General features: G+C 39.3%; 2 protein-coding genes across 3 annotated transcripts in view; both read left to right on the top strand.

The window, feature by feature from the left end:
* cd164l2 (CD164 sialomucin-like 2) overlaps positions 1-2,134 on the top strand; it is a 3,107-nt gene extending 973 nt beyond the window's left edge. Inside the window, exons 3-6 of the mRNA XM_055053924.1 lie at positions 1-28; positions 102-134; positions 270-429; positions 1,358-2,134. The exon at positions 1-28 is cut by the window's left edge and continues 65 nt beyond it. Coding sequence (XP_054909899.1) covers positions 1-28; positions 102-134; positions 270-429; positions 1,358-1,373 — 237 coding nt within the window. The 3' untranslated portion in view covers positions 1,374-2,134. The remainder of the gene's footprint in view (positions 29-101; positions 135-269; positions 430-1,357) is intronic.
* A 3,469-nt stretch (positions 2,135-5,603) lies between these two features.
* sytl1 (synaptotagmin-like 1) lies at positions 5,604-14,370 on the top strand. 2 transcript variants are annotated; one of them, XM_055054098.1, is made up of 15 exons: positions 5,604-5,694; positions 6,995-7,120; positions 7,886-8,037; positions 8,136-8,232; positions 8,318-8,372; positions 8,469-8,502; positions 8,584-8,624; positions 9,749-9,850; positions 10,069-10,235; positions 10,335-10,437; positions 10,535-10,696; positions 11,515-11,593; positions 11,689-11,788; positions 12,136-12,341; positions 12,903-14,370. In XM_055054098.1, the coding sequence occupies exons 1-15, from the start codon at positions 5,690-5,692 to the stop codon at positions 13,043-13,045; spliced, it is 1,572 nt and encodes a 523-aa protein (XP_054910073.1). In that variant the 5' UTR covers positions 5,604-5,689; the 3' UTR covers positions 13,046-14,370. The 2 variants fall into 2 exon arrangements, with proteins under 2 accessions (XP_054910073.1, XP_054910075.1); XM_055054100.1 differs by having other exon boundaries at positions 8,321-8,372.
* Positions 14,371-14,677: the final 307 nt, after the last annotated feature.

Genomic DNA, 14,677 nt, shown 5'->3' on the forward strand with positions numbered 1-14,677 from the left:
TGGACCAGAGTTTCTGAACTGTGCACAGGTACTTAAAAGCACAAATCCATTAAGTATATTTAAGACGCTTCTCTAACTCTATCACATATTTCATTATCCAGCTGTGGAGAGTGCTGCCGCCGGTGGAGACTCAGGTAAATTGAATCAGCTGTGTCTCAGCTGCCACTTCCTACCCCTCTCCTTTCTTTCTTACGTCAAACATAATTCTTTACACCCAGTCATGTTGACGCGATGGCAACGGAAACGCTGTGAACTTTGTTCTCGTAAAGGTGGTGACAGCAGCTCCGACTCAACCTCTGAGTTCTCCCAGGCCAAGTTTGACATGTCCAGCTTCATAGGCGGGATCATACTGGTGCTGTGCCTGCAGGGTGGCGGCTTTCTCGCCATGCGCTTCCTCAAAACCAAAGAGCAGAGCAACTATGACCCCATGTGAGTATGAGCATGTAGGTGTAAGAGATCCGGGCCGCTTCGTGTCTGAGTCACCAGCTGAAGTGAGGCACCAGCAGCCCCTGGTGGCAAGAATCATTCACAATATGCACTGTGCCTGGTGAAATCATTCATATCCCTGGACTTTGTTTTAACATTTTACAATGTAATGCACTTTTCTTAGGATTTCATGTGTCAGAACAACATGAAGCATGTTTGGAAAATGGAAGGAAAAGGCAGAAAACACTCATCAATAAAATGTATCTCGTAAAGGGACGCAGTGGATATATTAGGGATAAAGATGTGAGGAATTTTTTTTTTTAGCAGGATTAGGATTCCAGAAGTTTTGAACATGTCAAGCTCTGTGTCATCCATAATCAGATAAAGGCAAGAATAAGGCACAATAGCAAACATGATTGTGGCACGAGTTCATCAGGCACATATAGCATCCGAAGCTCATAATCTGTTCACAGGAACATTTTCTTTCCACATTCTACAACAGTAGCTTTCCTGGAAAAGTGGAAAGAAATCGTTAAAAGAAAGCCATCATAAGTCCTGTGTAAAGTTTGCCATAATTATTGAAGAGTAGACAGCAGATGTGCAGAGGAAATTGTGGTCATAGCACCATGTTGGACAACATGCAAAAGGTAGGATGTCTTAGATCAAAGCATATTTGGACATATTCATGTGTTTCATCTCTTCCATTTCACAGTTATGCACTAACTTGGGTCAATCCATGACATGAAATCCCAATAATTATACCTTGGAATTGGTGGTTGTAACCAGGCAGAATGTGGAAAAGCTCACGGCTTAGGAACACTTTTTGCAAGGCACCGGAAACCACTCTTCAGCCTCTCAGACCTTCATTGTGTAACGAGTCTGCTGACAAACTCTTATCAGTCTGCTTACAAATTGTTCTGTCTTTGCACAGAGAGCAGCCACAGTGAGGACAAGATGTTTGAAGGGCAGACAGGATGGAGGACAGCAGCAGCGGCGGCAGCGGCAGAGCGTGACTCATCGAGTAATGACGACAAGATATTTTTGTGTTGTTGTTTTTTGAGCCCCTGTCATTTTTGGTTTGGTGCCCTTCATAAACCCCTGTGGGATGGCTGTGTTTATGAGAAACATTTTTTGACCTAGATTTTGACTATATTTATGCTTGTATTTACTGTCCGTCAGTAGCTTTGAGATGCATGCTGGGTGAGCAATGCACAGCTATGGAGAAGGGGTCACACAACTTTGTGCAGACAGTAGGTCAGAAAAAAAAAGCTTCACAAATACTCTTGTTCATAAAAGAGACAGTTTCATGTGCGACTAAGAAGCGCTGCAATACAAATTTTCTTGCTTTACAGTGGAGTTTTAACGTTTGTGAACTGGCTTTTATTTGTTTGTTTGTTTTATTTATTTAGAATTTATCATCTTGGCACATTACGCGTTAGCACAACTGTCTTCAGAAGACAGGACATTCCTTCGCAAACTCCTTCGAATCGAGTTTCCTGCCCCAAAAGAAACTAATTGGAAATAAAGTTAGGCTTTCAGCAATGACTTAAGTTTTGTCGTTTTTATTAAAACTTAACAATGATCAAATCGACCATTTTATTTAGAATTGTGTAACGTTGTTAATTTGACTATTTTTCTTGTTTTCGTAACGCTGACACACTTTTCCTGTTTCCAGCGCAGCAAAATAAAACACCAAACCTTGATACTACCACCGCCACGCTCAAATGCAGTTCTTTTATTTATTTTTTTAAACAAACATCACTTTCATTCTGATCTTTTTCACCTCACATCCCTCTTACTTATCGACACATTACCATTTAGACTCGCTTACTTCTATGTAATTCCTGTCAAAAGACCATCTTTGTACTGACTGTCTATTTTTCAATGTATTTTTAAAGAGTTGTGGGGAAAAGAAGTAAGACTTCCCACTGACTGTTCTTATCACTTGGTGATGTTTTCACATGTTAATGATGTTTCTTGGGACAAATGCCTGACTCGTCTTTCTGTGTTGGTCTTATTGCTCCAATCGACTCTGAATAAGCTCCTCTCAGTGGTATTAAGACTGAGAGGTGCTTAATAGGTGTGGACAGCAGGTAAGTTTTATAGCTCTGTAACTTCATGATGATATGATAAAGGGATGAATAACAATCATGGTGTCCCTGTGTAGAGTGTCTGTAAGTCAGGGTGAGTTCGTAGCGCAGGCAGAGAACTGGCGGAGGCCTGCAGGGGAGGAGTGGTGAGGCCGGTGTGCCAAAGCTTTACAGGCTTGAATAAACCCACACAAAAAGGTTTTCCCCAACTGAGCAGGCGATGGCTCTTTTCCAAGATTGTTGACAAAGAACAGGACCGAACACAAGCCTTCCTCACTCCTCATCTGCCCTCCCCCTACACACACAAACACTTTTCTACTGCGTGAAAGGGAAGTCCAACAAACACCAATAGTTAATGTACAACCGATCAGTCTTTCCTCTTTTCGTAAAACACGAGGAATCACTCGTATGAGCAGGTGTGTACCTGTGTGCGAGCTCGCTATTTGCTTAATAGGTGTGGAAAACTGCAGGGAGACGAGTTAAATCCCACCTCCACCCTAGCATTTGGCAAAACATGCGTGTGTGTGTGTGTGTGTCATGTCACCCTGCTAAATATCCGGTTTCAGAATAACTTATTTAAAAGTAGTTCTTTAACATTTCAGCCAAAATCTTTAAACAAACATTATTATTATTATTATTATTATTATTATTATTATTATTATTATTATTATTATTATTATATTATTTCACAAGTAAAGTGCCAAAGAGTGCGCAAACTATCTGTGGCAAGTAAACACACAAAAACAAAACCTGAAACCAAATCTCCTTCAGTTCTTGTTCACATACAAACGGCCATTAGCAACATATCATAGCTGTCTACAACAGGGAAGTCATGGGGTTGTTTCTGATCCATGTTCCAGTTTTTGACATCCAGGGAACGTTTAAGCAGAATAGTGTAAGTAAATAAATTTAATACTGGTGTTAAAAAAATTGCCTAAAAAAAGAAAAATCAGTGAAAAACCACTTACAGTAAATGCATCTCTGTTCATGAGTTGAAACATTACACCGTCTAAAGGTTTGTTAGGCTGTGAGAGCTAAAGCTGCTGTGCTATTCTGTTGCACAGGAAGAACATTATGCAAAACTTTATTAAGCAAAAGATGATATCTGTAGTTGCATCCAGCTGCATCTTCTTGTTTTCTAGTAGTGACCTGTGCTGTTGTTGAGTCAACCGTAAAAGTATTGAAAGCATATCAAATCAAGATCACAAGGCAATAAAATAACAAGCATACCCAAAATACACATACTGGCAAAGTCATGTACAACTGAAAAATAGTCAGGCTTGGAGTACCCCTGAAATTTAAGCAAATGCCTTGATTAACCACTTCATGCATCTTCAGGATAAAACCCATCAAATTCCTTTAATTAGTGGCAAGTACTTTGATTATGCATATAGATCACCTGCCTATGTTTACTCCCAATTCTGCTGCCCTTAGGGTACTCCAGGCATGTGTTGCACTAGAATCCTGTGCTATTTAATACCAAGATGTTGGCAATTCCTGAATCGTATTTGCTTTGGGATCAGAAACTTTATCCCTTCTGAAAGAGGCCACATCCATCAGAGATGGTTGTTTTCATAAAAGGGTGTACATGGTCTTTTGTGGGTTATATGTGTCACACCCAGATGGAGTAAGGGTGCCCATTTCTCCAGCCTCTAACACATTAAAACATTTACAGGGAGTTTAGGAGCAGGAACCATTATGCAGAGTCTTATCCTCTTCATCTGTCAGTGGTCTTGATAATAATATTCTTTCACATAGGTTGGCCAATTGAGGAGTAGGTCAGGCTGCTGTAAGTTAGATAAGTTTTAAGCGTTTAGCTTGCTAAGGTGAAATATTTTTTTAGTGTCTGCGTTGTAAAGCACGTATCTGGATCTTTAAGATTTTTTTGTTTTTGGAAGTTGGTATTTGAGGATTCTTGATTGGAAATGCAACAAAAATACAACCTAAAGCTGCAGTTCCATATTTTAAAAAATTGGAAGTCCCCAAACAACTCTGAACTCATGGACAGAGCATCCCAATGCGTATTGAACATAGGGAAAGTTGGAGGCACTTGCTTTTGTTAGCAGATTTAAATGTCTTTAATACTGTAAACCCTGATTTCTAACTATGTTACTTTGTTGTTCAAATTTATGAAACACTCACCCACACGTGCACACACAAAAATCATCATTATTGGCATGTAATGATGTGCTGCAACAGTAGTGCAGCACAGCAAATAGCAACACAGCAATTAGCAAAGCCTGTGGGTTTTCTAACAGCAAAAACAAGCTCAGCTTTGTTGAGAAATCATTCCCAGAACCAACCCACAACTTGCAATCCAAATTTAATGCAACATAAACACCAGGTTCCACCCCATAGGAAAGCACTGCTATGACTGGTGGATGCATTGTATTTGAAATGTTATGATGTTCATACTACAGAATATCTAAAATGTATTTCCAGCACATGTGTGATGCAGCTACAGAATTTGTGAAATCGCTGCTGAAATATCACAGCAAGTCCAATAATAATATTGCTTGATTTTATTCAATAACATGCAAACCCTCTGTTTTGATGAAGTTTCGTTTATTTCAGGATGAAAAAAGAGAAACTGGTGGCACGACCTAATTTCTGATTCAACCTGCCAATACTTTTACGTTACCTGAAGACTTCACAGAGCATTGAAACCTTATGACCAGATGCTCAGATGATCCTTTTGAACCCAAACAAATAATTAAACGGGACACTGACAGCACATCCAGACACATCTTGTGAATTCCTCAAACTTTACCCTGATCGACATTTACTACTTAGAACAAAAGTGGATAATAAGAAACAGAAGTATTTTAAAAATGTGACAGACAAAGGTAAAAAAAATAAATAATAATTTAATCAGTTCATTTGAATCCTTTTTGAACTAATTTTGATTCATAGAAATTTGGCGGCTTATGCTCTACGCACACGCACACACACGCACACACACTCCGTCTCTGCTTGTGTGCGTGGCCCTCTTCGTATTTGTTCTCACGCTGAGCTCCAAGCAGAGGGCTGGCTGCCCCTGTGCGGATTGATCCCGAGGGCGTGTTCACTGCCTTGGCTCAGCACACAGACAGACAGACAGACGGACGCAGATCGCACTCTGGAAAAACTTTTCCCCCGCATTTCTCCCAAATGGAACAGGTGGAAGCTGTCAGATGAGGTAAAACATATTTCCACCGCATTTAATGGGTATGGGTGCGCTTGCTTTTTTTTTTTTTTTTTCTTTTCCATCAGCTGGTGAGTAAAGAAGTTAAACGTGAGAACGAGGCGTCAGGTGTCTCCACTCATGTCGTTTTTATGAGGACCAAAACCCTGCTGGACAAACAAACCCTCTGTTTGTTTGTTTTTTTTTTAACTGAAACAGTAAAGATGTCTGTACACGCAATAATCTACTGTTTATATACTGTTTAAAACTTTTAATTTGAAGGGAGATACTCAAAAGAGCACAGGCCGTTGAACATAATGGAAATAGTGGGTGTTTGCGGAAACTTTCTTTGTGTTGCCTGTTTGTTTTCCAGACCAACAGTTTCGCGCTTGGGAAAATTAAACACAGGCAACACGCCGACCAAAACACCCAATGAGATTAAACATTTTGCACAAGATAAGTTGCGAAACTCTTTCAGCAGTACAACAGGAGCTCTGCTGATGCAATGTCTTCTATTTTTATGTGGTAAAGTGTTGCTTACCAGCAGATAAAATATGCTGCAAAACGTGATCAGGAAGAGGATGAAAGCCATTGCTGGTTGGAGACACAGCATGTCCACTCGCCCACTGATGCCCATAAAGCACATGAAGGGGAAACGGCTTCAAAGACTCGGCATGAGCAACTGGGTTGCAGGTTTTTGTAGTAAATATGAAGTGGCTACATATGTTATTTCACTCGGTTTCAATCTTGTTATTCATGGCCTTTTGCAAAAAAAACGAGGATAAGTTTCCTCCCACATTACTTTCCTTTACAAATTGCAGTCTGGTTTTTAACAGAGCACTGTGCGGTGGTACCAAGATGAAGGTTCTTATGTGTTTATTCAACTGTATGCAGCCCCTATTTCCAGTAAAAGAGATGTGCAGGGATTTTAAAAAAAATCAGACTATATAAAGCATATATATGTTCATAAAAACACTGGTGGAGATCATTTTTCAGGTTTTCATTTCACCCTAAGAGAGTGATGGGAGCATAAGATGGTCATTAATCTGTACAATTATTTGTTGATCTCCTCCTATTGAAGACTATTGAAGAGAACATCACCCCACAATGGTGTGACATGACCCCTCTGTGTTAACCAGAGTTTAAAGAGTGGTCATCTGAACTTGGGCATGTTTCACTAGGTCAGCTTAAATTTGTGTCCTTTTAAAAATCTGTTTGATTTCTTGAACAACCCCAATAAAACGCAAACAGGACATAATACCATCCCTAACAGATAGCGCGTATTTGCTTAAAGATAACATCTTCTCCTTCCCAGTATGGCCGGGCAACGGGTTGACTCAACTCTCGACCTGAGCCACCTGACGGAGGAGGAGCAGTCCTCCATCCTGCAGGTCCTACAGCGAGATCTGGAGTTGCGTCATCTCGATGAAGGGCGAATAAGGTCAGTCCGAGGTGATTATTTGCCAAGGGGTCACATTTGGTGCGATAATTGAAAGCAAATCTGCAAGTGTATTTGGATTATTCTCCAAAGGATCAATGGCCCTGGTAATGGAGTGGGGAACTGTTTCTCCATAATCCCTGAGTGTTGGACTAAAGCTCTTGTTATTAGTAAAGGTCACAGCCAAGCTACCTATTAGTCTGTTTGTTAAAGGTTTTTAAGTGTGGAACTGCATTTTGTCAAAAACATAAAGATTATTTTTTTTTAATTTTGTATACATTTTCATATTTTGCAATTTTGTAAATTTCCAATCTGAAAATATATTTGCATAAAAATCTTTTCTTTTTTTGTCCTTCAAAATCAAATGTTGATTCTACTTATTTTCAACAGCCTAGATCAAATGCTTAATTGGGAAGTTTATTTTTAGTCCTAATATTTTATTTTTAATAGAAAAATAAAATATTTCAATACCCTCTGCTATTATCCCATTCACATGTAAAGTATCAACATTTCCTACAGGCTGATGTGGTATTTTACTGACCGACCATGTTTTTGCTTAACTTTGAAAATGAACGCTTTATCTTGAAAAAAATTAACCGCTAACTGAGGTCAAAGTGTCAACAGTAACATTTCTACTTAGCTGTCACTGACTTGCGTGCAAGCGTTAACAGTTAAGAGGTCAACGTAACCGGATTTGAGTTTTCCTGCGAAGGAGCAGTTCTGTAGGTTTCAGTTTCACCAGTTTCGGGATTTCTGTCGACGGTGCAGGAACCTTGAGCAGACAGAAAAAAACCTGTCTCGTCTACGGCTCCTTTCTGGAGAATGGTTCAGTGAGGAGTACAGTAAACGCCATCGCAGATGGACTTCAGGCTCTGACCTCATTCGGGCCTCCATACGCCACAGAAAGACAAAGAGCAGAGGTGAGTCCTCACCACTTGAACGAGAGGGGCTGTTCTTTTGAGCTGCTGCAGGGCTATTAATCTGGGTGAATGTTCCCTGGTTGTTGTGATGGCAACAGATGTGAACTTGAATGAGCTGTTCATCGGAGAGAAGGAGGAAACGCCGGTGAACGGCGTCCTTCCTGAGGCAGAAGGACGGCAAGAGGAAAGTGGAAGGTCAGTCAGAATACCTTCCAAATTAAAAGCTCTGCTTACAGTAAATATTATCAGAACAATTTTTGATTTCTGACTTTGCTTTCAGAAGTGAGGAAAATCTGAAACCTGACTTACTGAGACCTGAAACACCAGCAGACAATGTGTGTGTTTGGATTTTTTTTAACCCTCTACTATAAATTATGTATGAGCTACCCATTTTAATATTAAATTAAATGCCAAATTCCTTCCAATTACAGGTTTTGAATCATGCGAACAGTTCTCCGAAGAAAGGTATGAAACATATCTCATAAATCCTTTGTTCATCACTGGATGCTTCTGAGTAACAATGTTCACACATCGTTTTGCTCACAGAGTGCGAAACAAGAAGTAATGGCCACTCAGAAGAACCTGAGGTGATTACACTGCCCGCCTACACTCACATTACTATGACTAACCGCTTCGGTAAACAGTGTCCAGCTAGCCTGTCTTCTATCTTCCATCCACTGAGTCAATATTTGACGTTGCGTGAAAGAGTAAGTCAGACATGTTCCCTTCCAAAACTTTTCAATTGTTTGGAGGATGATATTTATACAGCGACAATAGAAAGTACTTGGGCTTAAATATATTCTCCCGAAAAGGTTTCAGCACAAAACAGTCTTTTTTTTATATGTGTGAACATTTGTGCTCCGTCTAAGTTTATCTGTACAATGTTGACCGCTAAAAAAGAAAGAAAAAATCTCATAAAAATGTTATTTGGCTTCATTTATTTAGTGAGTCAGAATGAAATTACTTAATACTGAAATTATTGCAGCCACAAAAAAACTCAAATCTTTGCCTCATTTCACAAAAAGGACATAGTTTCACATATTGTTGGCAAAGCATTTAACAAATCCCACTTATTTACATTTGTGATGGCACTTATTTACTCCCAAACAACCAGTTTGTACAAAAGATATTTGTTTTAGGTACTTTATGATTCCAAACGACCAATCCTGCTGCTTGATAGACTTTTTTTTTTTTATTTTAACCTGACTTCTTACCATCCTCCATGTTTTCTGAAGGGAAGATAAATATGTCCAGTCATCCAATTTAGTTTGTCACAGCTCCAGTTGTTTCAATGTTAAATTATTAAATCACTGTGCAAATTCTCTCACATCCTTTTCCTGACTTATCAACAGATCAAGAAAACACCCACTAGCCCTGTTGAAGAGAGGGTAACAAGAAATTCATGAATTAATTCATGGATCAAGTTGTAAAAAGTGTAGACAACAATGCTTATATTCAAAAATAATTACTGCAATTTAGTTTTGTTTTTTAAATCCCCAATAAATCCCACAATTCAACTCTTTTCAAATCAGGGTGTGAATTTCTTTGTAATTAATATTTAAGCAAAATTTCAGGCACCATGTTCAGAAAGTCCTGGCATCTGAACAGTTTGAATGAAATTGTGTTCCCCTTAATGGAATCATATGTGCATCTTGAAGAAACATGTCACTTTGTGCGAGAACTAAATCATCCTGTGAATGTTTTCATTCAGGAAGACTCAGACTCAGACTCTCTTAACGGCAGCCTGGCAGAGCCAGATCCAGCTTTTGTGAAAACCAGCATCTCCAACGGTAGCCTTCAATCAAGCTACACGGTACACACACACACACACACACACACACACACACACACACACACACACACACACACACACACACACACACACACACACACACACACACACACACACACACACACACACTCTCGTACTCACTAAACACCCACAACTGATCAGCTGACTATCAGGGGGACGCAAAGATGACTCAGCTCAGGACAGTGACGCAGGAGCTGGTCTCTGTGTGTTCGTTGCAGCTCGGTGGGAGCATGATGAGTCTGTTCAGCTCGGGGGATTTCGGAGCGGTGGAGGTGAGGGGCCGTATCCAGTACTCACTGGTTTACGACAATCACAGGGAGGAGCTCCAGGTGAAAGTGTATCGCTGTGAGGACATTGCTTCAGCACGCAAGAACCGCTCCGACCCGTAAGCGATTGTGTTTTTCATGTGACCAGCTTCAAAACGGTGGTGTCAAGCTCCGAATCAATAAGCAAATGTGTGTGTACTTGTGTGTGTACTTCACAGATATGTAAAGAGCTATCTTTTGCCAGACAAGTCGCATCACAGCAAGAAGAAAACGTCGGTCAAGAAGAAAACATTAAACCCAGTCTATGATCAGACACTTAGAGTGAGATGCTCTCTCCTGCGCACATTGCATTAAGCGGCGACTGTAATCAGTGTCTTTCAAAACCCTTCACAGATTTACTCTGATTATGTTGTTTCAGTATAAAGTTCGCATCGGGGAGCTGCGCAGTCGGACTTTGAACCTCTCTGTGTGGCACGCTGAACCTCTGGGAAGAAATGTGTTTCTAGGGGAGGTGGAGGTGTCTCTGGGGCTCTGGGACTGGACCTGCACTGAACCCCTGTGGCAAGATCTGCAGCCCAGGGTAAGCAATGCCTCATCCTGAAAGAGTTTCAAGCAAATTCTATTCTTCTGCAATGTTGTGGGCAATAAAAATAATGGGGATTTTATTTAAAGGTTCCTGTCTGGACCCTGAAAATCACCAAGCAGCAGCAAAAATAGCGATCTACAATATGGAGAAAAGGGTTGTTAAAAGGGCCAAAGACTAAAGAGTCAACACAACGTGACATATAAATGTCAACAGTACAAAATATAAAATGTTAACGACTTTAAAAGATGTTTTAAGAACTGCTTTGGTTGTACAGTAGGGAGAGAATCAAAGTTGAAAATGTGATAAGACAGATTTTAAGATGCTTGGCCACTTGACTGAGAGCGCCGCAGTCAGTAGCAGCCGGGCCTGCAGGGGGTACAACGAGGGAAGTGGAGGAGGTGGATCGTAGACTGTGAAAAAAAATGATAATGTGCAGAAAATCAGAGTGATGTGGGTGTAAAAGATCAGAGAGAGATGAGAAAATAACAAAGAGCTAGAAACATTTCAGTGTTTTGCAGGAAGCTAATGAAAGACCAGAGTAATTTGCTCATCAAGGAATAATGACCCTGCATCTGCATTTATTTGGCATCCGAGGGAATGTGAAACAGACATTTTAGCAGCTCTGTTGGAGATAAAAGAGGAGGAGTGTGTCTTGTGTCTGGGAGAGCTGAAGGAAGAGGAAGACATGCTGAGAATTTTAAATCAGGTTTTACATAACCTTGGTCTGTCCCAGCCTCCACAAGTCTGCACCTTCATCCATTACTTTGTTCTCATCCTTTGATGTTCTTTTTTTTTTCCTTTCTTGCATACAGGTTCACCTGAGTCCAGAGTCTATCAGCATCAGAGGGAACATCGTGTTGTCTATTAAATTTGCTCCCGAGGGATCTGAGGGTGAGAAGCATAAATCTGAATCGCATCCACGCCACAGATACATGAGTACCGTAACATTCTGTGTGGACATAAACGTTTGGGTGTTTTGTGTTCAGGTGGAGGTCTGCCTTTGACAGGAGAGGTTCACATCTGGCTCAAAGAAGCTCAGGGTCTCCTGTCTAAGAAAGGAGGCGCTATTGACTCCTTTGTGAAAAGGTACGCCTGTTCTTCAGTGTCGACATTTTTTTTTATTTATTTTAATCAATATAGCACAGACCATTGGAAACTCTTGTATAGAATAGCAACTTTATATTATTTTCACACAAATTGAAATACTGAAAAAAAAATCCTTATGTATGACATGATTGTGCTATCAAAATATGTTGCATTTTAAATTCTGCACGAATTTTTAAATGCAGATTAAAGCCATAAGGAATTGTGTAATGCTTTTCCTGTAAGAGTAGTACATAAAATAATTTCTTTTGCCTATACTTTGTAATCCTGCTTTGAAATAAACACTGAAATCAAGTCTCAATTGTCTCTCTCTTCCCTTCAAAACCAAGCTTCATCCTTCCGGACGTCAGTCGACAGAGCGGTCAGAAGACGCGGGTGGTGAAGCACTCCGTCAGTCCGACATACAACCACACCATGGTCTATGACGGCTTTCAAAGCAGCGACCTGAGGGAGGCCTGTGCTGAGCTCACTGTCTGGCACAAAGACGGACTGAAGACGGACAATCTGGGAGGGGTCCGTCTGAGCTGTGGAACCGGTGAGAATCTTTATACATTTATTAGTTTAGCTGCTGGCTTTAGATTAAACCAAACAGCTGCTTCGAGCAAAGGTTCTGGTACTCACAAAGAGGGAAAAAAACCCATTCATTTTGCAGTTGTGATATTGTAGCTAGATTATGTATTGCTAAAAGGTAAAAAGGTTGAAAAAAAAAAGAATCTCATAAAAAGACCTAAGTTTAGCATCTGGGAATGTTTTTGAAAATTTCCCCTCTCATCTTTTGTCCATGCAAAATAATCTTAATGATATAATTTTTCCTGTATTGAAATGACTTTCATCTGAAAGAATCGGTTGTGTGTAAACATCATGATTTATCTTCTGAGGATATCCACAGAATTATTACAAACTGTGCATTTTGCAAATTGTACTTTTGTTTTTTGAGATAATGCTCAATTTGTTTTTTTATGAATCATTTGATGCAAAACTGACAGAAGACAGAAATATGTATAGTATGTGTTTATTTATTTATTTGTGGTCACATATCATGGCTGCACGCTTGTAATTATGTCCACAGCAAAATTTCTTTGTGTCATTTCTCCAGGTCAGAGCTACGGCGAAGTCGTCAGCTGGATGGACTCCACAGAAGACGAAGTCACCGTGTGGACCTCCATGATCGAAAACCCAAACCGCTGGATCGACACGACGCTGCCAATCAGAACTAACCTGACACAGCGGCCTGTGTGACCACAGCATCTTGCACTCAAACGCTCATTTATGTTCCATCTGTTGGACTGATGGGAAAAACCCCTTGTTATCGGCACATGTGATCTCTCTGTTATAATGTACACAGACGCTCACACAGAAAATGAAGTCAGTAGTTGTGCAATATTCTTAAGGTATAGCAATAAGTCATGTGTCTGCAGATGTCTGCATTTTAAAATTTACTTTGTTCACTCAGTATTTAATCTGGTTTAAAAAAAAAAAGCATTTATAATCAATTGCCGTTTATTCATTTAATATTAAATGTAATCTTTAAATTAATGATTGTTCTTGTTCACACTTACATCCGGAAGCTTAAAAATAAAAATATGGTTTTTACTGGATAACAGCAGACACCCAATGTTAATATTCTTTTCCTGTTTGTATTAGGGCTGTTACATTCTTTTCAATCATCTTTGACCCTTAGGAAAAATAAGCTTTTATATTATTTTATTAATGACTCGTTTGTAAATACATTTGAATGATTCTCATCGCCATCTTGTGTCTGAACCTCTTAACTACACTCTTTGTAAGGAAAGGATTTAAATGACTGCATGTTAGTAGGCTAAACAGGAGATAAGGACCTGTAATGTTACACTTGTTTAAATGTCAACCGTAGTTTCTCTATTCTTTTCTAATCAAAGAGACGGTTGATGACAGAATCGCAGTCTGAACCTACGCAGGTGTCGTGCTGCATAGGGGACAGGACTTTTGATGTCATCTGAGACGATATCAGAATAATAATGATAATTTAAAAAATAGCTTTAAAATGACTGCTCTGTAAAAGTGGATGGGTTTTTAACGGGACAATAAATCTCATGTCAGGTTTTTAAACAGAACCATGTCTCACATTTACAGGGTTTGGTTTTGTTACTACATCAGTTCACTTAATCCTATTTTGCTACATTAAAATATGGTGATCCATCAGAAAAGCATATTTGGAGAAAGATATTGGTTTTGGTTTATTAGTTGGAAAAACAATAGTTTATTTGAACTACTTTACCCTCATCTTTACTCTTAAAGCTGTTAAACACATCCTGATCTTTTTACATGTAGTATGTGTCGCCCTTTTTCATAAAGGAATAAACTTAGTGAATTTTTTTAATGGATAAAATAATACTGCTTGTGTTTGTGTAAAATAAGATGGTGACCACTGATGACATACTGGTTTTCTGACTTGAGTTTTTTCCTCTTCAGTATCAAATATTGAACTATTACATGTTGGGATTTGCCAGAATCTGCAATTGAGTAGCTGGTAAGCTTATGACTATCGCTGGCTAAAGAATAAAATAAAGAATAATTGCATCTTTTGTAGCATATGACAACTTTGTCTTATATGTTCTAACGTTTGTAAGCAAGATGTGTGAAGTGAGAGCAAATATGTTTTTGTTTTTTAAATGTGTTTTGAGTCATAAGTGTCTCACTTCCCACCATCTTCCAGATAAATGTTGTTTTGCAAAGCCTGGATCTGGGAGTATTGATTTGAGTGTACGTAAGCTGTGACGTGTTTTTTTTTTTTTTTTTTTTTTTTTTTTTTTTTTTAGTGTAAGAACAAAAAAACAAACAAAAACAAAAAAACATGCATTTTCACTAAAAAACACAGCAGTACCCCAAACA

The sequence above is a fragment of the Poeciliopsis prolifica genome, unplaced genomic scaffold (genome assembly GCF_027474105.1).
Source record: "Poeciliopsis prolifica strain line A6 unplaced genomic scaffold, Auburn_PproV2 SCAFFOLD038, whole genome shotgun sequence".
Classification (NCBI taxonomy): Eukaryota; Metazoa; Chordata; class Actinopteri; order Cyprinodontiformes; family Poeciliidae; genus Poeciliopsis; species Poeciliopsis prolifica.

Bases quoted from the DNA above. Each gene is read 5' to 3' on its own strand.
- sytl1 (XM_055054098.1), top strand. The intron at 8,625-9,748 runs GTGATTACACTG...GTTTTCATTCAG, and splicing joins GCCACTCAGAAGAACCTGAG to GAAGACTCAGACTCAGACTC. The intron at 11,789-12,135 runs GTACGCCTGTTC...TTCAAAACCAAG, and splicing joins ATTGACTCCTTTGTGAAAAG to CTTCATCCTTCCGGACGTCA.